This window comes from Pollachius pollachius (genome assembly GCF_949987615.1).
Source record: "Pollachius pollachius genome assembly, chromosome: 2".
NCBI lineage: Eukaryota > Metazoa > Chordata > Actinopteri > Gadiformes > Gadidae > Pollachius > Pollachius pollachius.
In genome coordinates, this window is record NC_136935.1 from 37,366,875 (window position 1) to 37,374,374 (window position 7,500).

A 7,500-nucleotide genomic window follows, 5' to 3' on the forward strand; every position below is an offset into this window, starting at 1 on the left:
CTTCCATCATATCACTCTATTTTTCTTTTTTTTTCTCTAGCAGATCCACCATACACTTTTTTTAAGTTATTTCTAAAAGTATACTTTATATTATTGTTGTATTCATATGGATAGGCTTGAGTTTCAGTCACACATCCACATTCACCTCTATCTGCTCTCACCTGTCCCTCGTTAGGGCCCTCGTTAGTAAACAGCTGTCGTCCCTCAGTTCCAGGTGGTAAGGTGTGTGTGATGTTTTCACCACGATGACGAAGACAAACATTGACGTTCGTCCTTGTCCTTTGCTTCATGCAATCGTATCTCTTTTACCTATGGCCCAATAAATTTGAAATATTTTATCATTGGGTATTTTCCCTGAAGGTTTTCAGTATGAATGGACAATGTTTAGAAATGTAACCGCCTGTGGAGGTAGAGGCCCCAACTCAATTGTTTGCAGAAGGCTAGGTCCCTTTCTCATCACTAAGAGTTGAGAAAGCTCATTGTCCAGCATGCATTCCTTTAAGATGCCCAAAGGCCTTCTAAAGTCATGGACAACAGAAATAAGTAAATAGTAAGCAGTGAGCTAGTGAACTAGTAGTAACACCATACACAATTACACACAGGTTGTGCAAGGGATTTGTGTGTGTGTGAGTAAATATGTATGTATAATCCAGACGTCCATTACCTTAATGATCCATCCAGAGCCATTAGAGAGAAATTAGGGGAACAGCCATCTCCTCATCCGTCCGTCTCGCCCCATATACCGTACACACATGTTGGCATACTACACACACACAGACACACACACAGGTTTACATGGTAGATGTGTGTTTAAGTCATGCCACTGCCACCTCCCTGGTTATTAAAATAAATAGCCCACTCCCTCATTGACTGTGTGTATGTGTGCGTGCACTGAGTGTGCGCGTGGTATGGCTGTGTTGCATGCATCTGTGTAGTGTGTGTGTGTGTGTGTGTGTGTGTGTGTGTTTTAGGGGTAGCAGGTGAAGTAACACATGATAGTCCTCTTGGGACACTAATTGCATGTCTTATTCTGCTCGCACTTTGTATGTTTTTAGTGAGTTTTGTGTGTTTTTGTCTGCCTGGTCACACATACACACACACACATGCACACCACATGTATTGAGAATATATAATTTTTCCTTTATTCTCTTAGACCTCATAGACCAGTTGACAGATCCTTTTTCATGGTCCTACTAAATGTGCTCAAGTAAGTCATTGAGACATTGAGACAGCCAAAACAGTGCAGCAAAAATTTCTTCACCATTTCCTAAATATGCTGGGAATTCTGTAAATAAAGGAAAAAATGTTCTGTCGTCCGAGCTGGGACATGGAATCTAATCATCTTCATCACTAACATCTTCACATTCACTACCATCATCATCATCATCTTCTTCATCATCAGTGCTGGATGAATGGAACAAGGATCGAGGAGGAGGAGGAGGAGCGGGTCGCTCGTGAAAAGCTAGCTAGCTTTATTAGCATGGCACTAGAATGACATTTACAAAACAAACAAGGAGAGAAAACACATGCATTGAAGAGGAAATCAAAAGGCGGCAAGAGGGGGAAAGAAGCGTTAACACGTTCCACCACCTCGAGCCACAGGACGTTCCACCACATCACCATTCGAAATTACCTCAGAGCTCCCGGGGATGAATTTAAAACCACATACATCTTTATAAATATACTCTTCCGTAGCCACATTGCCTACCTCACCGTGAGTCTACCGTACCCATATTGCATATCTCAAATAAGGGGGGAAAGTCAACCGCCATTTGGCGATGCCAGGTCTCCTTTCTAAATCAATGCGAACAGAGAGCTAAGGAGAGGACGAAGCAGGACGAAATGATAAAACAGGAGGGCAAGAGACCCTACACCCCCATCCCACTCTCTCTCTCCTTCATCTATCTGCTTCCGAAGGTTAATGAAATCAAAATGTGGGAGCATACTGCGCTTCGTCGCGGTGGTCTTGTGCAGTGAGTGTGTGTGTGTGTGTGGGTGTGCGCGTGCGTGTGTGTTCTCCTGCATTTGTGTAAAAATGATTTCAGTGTGTGCTACTCTTCACCTGAGTTCCACCTCCAGTGGATTTATAAATAACTGCCTCCAGTCAAAGTATTAATCACCATCCCTTGTATGTCGTGGTTTCATTAAAAACTTGGTTAAACAGGCAGGAAACAGTGCACAGAGTGAAACATGACAGTTGGCCCTCGATGGCTGCCGTACTTCTGTTGCTGCCCATTGCTAAGACTATCTGCTTGTAGATTAAACAACTATCTATTCAGTATATCAGCTGTCCCTCTCCGATACTGTCTCTCTCTCTCTCTCTCGCTCTACACTACGGCCCACATCATCAAGTACAACAGTCTTCATTCGTCTTTATGACGGTTGTATTTGTCTTCTTTGAGGTATCTGTACAGTCCTCGTATTCATATCATATATATGTGTATAGTCAATTGTTCCATCACTAGTAGATATCGGGTGTACACATTCAAATGATTTCCTTCCATTGCCTAAGGAATGGGGATACCTCTGGTACTGCCACGATGTGCTCAACAGAATCTCCATCAGAAACCAGGTGGACTTAAAACAAACTGAAGTATTTTCATTGGTGGGGTCGTGCCAGGGTCACACTGGGGTCATGGCACTCATGCAGACCTGTTTGCTGTTCCTGTTTTAGCCCTTTCCTGGCAGAGCCAAAGGAGTGATGGTGTAGCGTTGCTCTTTGACCCCCCTCCCCCACCTGCCTCCTCATCTGTTACGGCTATTTTCAGACTAGCCATTACTTTTTTTTGCCCTCGTGCTCTCCTTTTCTTCTCCTCATTTTCATGACTACATCGTCATGACTACATCAACACAACTCCAACACTCTTGTCAAGCACAACGTTAGAACACATCAAGTGGAACAACGGTTTTCCCGCCCCTGTGGAATCGGCTAAACAGGTAGAAAAAATATTTAGATGTCGATGCTACGGTTGGTGACGGTTCTTACAAAAAAAAAAAATCAAAAACCCTAAACATCTGTACAAAGTTAATTTGTTATTCAAAAAGGATCCCCAGATGATTATTCAACTGCCTTGGAACAAAGTTGTGTTTTTGCGAGGGTGAGACTGAGTGGTGCGTCATGCTAGCCCTGTTTCAAAGAGAAACATTCATTTTGTATCTAGCTAGCTAGCTAAGCTCCAACACCACACCGGTGCTGCTAAATTCTCTTCCAGTGTCTCCAGCAGTCAATCCTTCGAGCTAGGGTCTTCACTACGCTAACGCTCCGCAAATCCCGTCTTCTGCGGTAAAGACAAGACATTCAAACCACGGCAGCCAACCGACCTTGTGCAACCACGCGAGGTGTCAGCGAGAGAGCACACGGACATCTCGCCATTCGTGATGAGCAACAGGAATAGGAAGTTTGTCAGCAGTGGCAGGACCTCACAGACAGCAAGTTAATAGTCTATCGCCCAGCCATCCGCCATCCCAGAATAGCAAATGGAGGGAGAAAGTAGTGAGTTGGAAGATGAGGAAAAGAGAGGGAGAGAGGTATTTCATCTGTTTTTTCTGGGGCTTGTGTTCGCTATTTGGCTGTTGCTGCCTCTGTTCACCATGCTAAAGCCGCCATCTTGCTCTCCCCGGTACTGTTCCCAGGGGTTGGACAAGTAGCCATGGGCATCGATGCCGCAACACTGGCGGACATCTTGGCTCCGTTTGGACAGGTTGGCCTGATTGAGGGAGCCAGTGCTGTTACACTTCTTCACCACAGGGGGCTCCAGAGAAACCGGAGAGAGCAGCGACGTCAGCGAAAGGCTGCTCAGCACGTCTGAGAGGTGCTCGCTGTTGAACGCCTGGCTGCCGGCACCGCCACGCCCAGACCCCGAGCCCGCCTCCTCGTCCGAGGGATCCATGGAGTCCTGGCGGAGACCCCCTGGACTGATGCTGCCCCCACAGCTGCTCTGGCTCCTCTGGTGCCCCCTGGTGGCCTGGAGGGTCAGCGCAGTGCTGCGACCCCGCAGTGTGGCCGAGCCATGGGCCTGGGCGGTGTGTGGTGGGGGTGTACTGGTGTAGGAGAGGGGCTGGCTGGGGGGCAAAGGGCAGAGTAGAGGCTGCTGGAGGCCCTGGTTTCCTGTCAGGGAGACGCTGAAGCTCAGCCCCTCCTCCAGGGTGACCTGCAGGCTGCCGTTGGAGCTGGCTGTAGCCAGGGAGGAGCCGCTGTGGGAAGGGTGCTGTGGAGACGAAAAGGTGGAGGAGGAGGAGATATACAACAGTAAGATCAAGAAAGTCGGCACAGTCAACCTTTATGCTGTAAACAGAAAATAAATATGATCTACCGGAAAAAGAGGGAATACAAACAGATATCCTACCCCTAAAATGGAATAAGGAGATGAGAAAGTGACATAAGAGTGAAGTGTGGAGATGAGTGTTGACTTTGCTAAGTGAGTCACAGCAAGGCTCAACCCCATCCTGACCAACCTTGATGCCACGTACAATGAACACGACGGAAACGTTTTTCGTTAAACAATGCAGAAAAAACCCAAGGCAAAACAAAATCCTCCGAAAGGAGTGTGAGGGTAACTGAACAGGAGAAATAAACATACAGAGATCGAATGAGGAGATAAAACTGATTAAAATGATAAATAAGCTGGATATCTGAGGTGTGGACCAGAGCATCCTGGGCCAATTAGCTCAGTGCTACAGAGCATTCATCTGCCAGCTGAGGACCACACGCAGAAAGAGAGACATAGAGAGAGAGAGAGAGAGAGAGAGAGAGAGAATAATAATGAAAAAGAAAAACAGGCTTTGCACAACGCGTTCCCAGGGTAACGAGGAAAAAAAGACAGAACAAAGGGCTATTTAAGCATGCTTGTGTTTGTTTCAGAAGTCAAACAAGAGCGTGGCGTAAACAATACGTCAAGAGTCTTCTTGAATGCAGCAGGAAATTAGCCAAGATTGCTGTGTTTGTTTTGGTTTCTTCTGGCACGTTCGGACACATCAATGGTATGGTTGTGACTCATCATCATATGTGTTACACTATAACTCTCCTTATAGTTGTCTGATTATGAGGGGATTTTACTCCTTAACAATTCTGTGAAGAAGAGGATCCGATATATATCCACTGAGTGGCTTACTGACCAGATAGAGGAATTTGAAATGAACACGGTCGACACTGGGCACAGTCTAATGCAGGGCTGTAATAGCTGTAGGGGGGACCGTAATAGACCAAATGGGGCCGGACAAAAAACAAGCCTTCACCAAGTTTACCAAGCTTTCCCTCTGGGTACATTGGAAATAATCTCTTTTAAACCGCTCTTTCTGTATACACATTGGGCTGGGTTTCCATTCATTTCAGTGAATACATGTTTCCTCTTCCAAAACCCTCGAAACATAACTATTGTTCTGTATTAACTTTTCTTCTCTTTGACAGGGACAATGTTCAAGTCAAAGTTATAAGCAAGCACTTTCTCAGCCTTCTGAAAACTTTGGATTAGTTTTGTAGTGTGGCATGAAAGTGCAGTCAAGTTCTATTAGGAATTACTACAAGCAATATTTAATAATTTCGATATACCTGTTTGTCTTTTCTCTCGCTTGAAGGCCAACTCTGAGGCCTTGTTTTAAACATTTCGTTGCAATCCTATTCTAGCATTTTGCCCCCAGGGCTGGACTGAAGCCCTCCACGGGCCAGAGCCACAGGTTGGACACCTGCTCAACCGGTGTGAATGTGTACTTAGTTACTGCATTCAGGGAGCCTGGGGCTTGTCACCTGAGGGAAACAAACCTTTAGACCTGCTTGCACATCAGCCAGTACAGAAAGGTAACACACATGCCTCAGTGTTTTGGAACAGGAATGGAATTTTCTACAGAAATTAACAATCAACCAACGATCCCTCCCTCCCTCCATCCCTCCTTACTTCCATCCACCCCTCACTCCCTACATTCAACCCATCCTCCCAACATTCAACCCATCCTCCCTACATTCAACCCATCCTCCCTACATTCAACCCATCCTCCCTACATTCAACCCATCCTCCCTACATTCAACCCATCCTCCCTACATTCAACCCATCCTCCCTACATTCAACCATCCCTCCCTCCCTCCCTCCATAAATTTGTGATGCGAGCAAATTAACCTCAACATCTTCCCTAAACGAATAGAACATAAATGTAACGATTGACTCGAGTAAAGCAGCAAATTTAAAACAGTCAATGAAATGTTAAATTACATAGGGATAAATCGAAGAAACAAATGGATAATTACAGAAACGCAAAGGTAGTGCGGGTAGATCGTGTGACATTCAGAAAAAAATTAAATTGAAAAAACTTTTTTTGGGGGCGGGGGGGAATGACACACAATCTACCCACACTACCTTTGCGTTTCGGTATTTTTTTGGGGGCAAATTTTCTATATACTTCCATTGCGATCGACCGTTCATCTTATTGGCCACCCCTGCGCCATCCCTTCAACCCTCCATCCCTCCCTCCCTCCCTCCCTCCCTCCCTCTGTCCTCCCACCTGGGAACAGAGGTCCCTGCTGTGGACTGCCGGGGAGCGGAGGGAGGTCCAGGAGGCGGGGGAGGCCAGCCTTGATGGGTCTCTCCTGCTCGGGTCGGCGTCTAGCGCCGGGCTGCCGTGCGGGGCCACGTGGGCCGGGTGGAAGAAGTCCACCGGGAGGGGGAAGGCGGCCAAGGCCGAGCCCTCCTCCTCCTCCTCCTCCTTCTCCCTGACTCCTCTGGCACCGCATGCTCCCAGGTCACCCGCTGGAACACACAAGGTGGATCACACAACAACCGGTAAATTCACTTTATGTAGGCATCGGCCGTTAAACAGGAAGCAAACAGGAGGACGTCTCCCCTTTAGGTTCCGATGTTTTCATGGGCTCTGTCCTTAATGGACAGAACAGCGGAGAGGGACAGGAAGGGGATTTGGAGAGGGATTGACGTGTAGTGTAGGTCCGAGTTGAGCCAGTGGTCGCTAGAAGCTGTATGGCCTGCATGGTTAGCGAACCAGTGGGTGGAGCCACCGCGTTGCCGGTGTATAGTCTTTTAAAATGCAGGCGGTGACCTCAACACCCCCCCCCCCCCCCTTTGGGGAGCTGAAGTTTCAAGTCGGAGAGCGCTCCGGCGGCTTCATGCGGTGCAGGACGGGCTACTTTGGGACAAAGGGAGAAAGTGCTGAGTGCGCCATAACGCGTCATTCATCAACGTCAAACAAGCTCTCTCGCCGTCAACCCCCTTATCACCCCCCCACCCCACCCCCCATCTATCACCACCAGACGTCGCCCATCTATCATGGAGGTAATTGATTAGGAAGTCAATCAGCGGCGAGACGACCTCCACGCCGCTTGATCGTCGTATCTCCGCGACCTGCTGCCGCCGGCGGCCGCTCAGGTGGATCTTCTCCGTCACGTGAACGCGATACCGATCAAGGTCACGGCAAAGTCGGGATGTAATCAACCGACGCCGCTCAAACAGCAGCGGAAAGGACGTCGATAACGGATAATGAGGAGTGCGTACGTAAGGA

General features: G+C 47.7%; 1 protein-coding gene across 1 annotated transcript in view; it reads right to left on the bottom strand.

Annotated features, from left to right (window-relative positions):
- Positions 1-3,533: 3,533 nt before the first annotated feature.
- cacna1ib (calcium voltage-gated channel subunit alpha1 Ib) overlaps positions 3,534-7,500 on the bottom strand; it is a gene marked incomplete at its 3' end in the record, with an annotated part of 112,183 nt that continues 108,216 nt past the window's right edge. The window contains exons 37-38 of the mRNA XM_079730335.1: positions 6,493-6,737; positions 3,534-4,208 (exon numbers count right to left, since the gene is read on the bottom strand). Of these exons, the coding sequence (XP_079586461.1) occupies positions 3,534-4,208; positions 6,493-6,737 (920 nt within the window). The remainder of the gene's footprint in view (positions 4,209-6,492; positions 6,738-7,500) is intronic.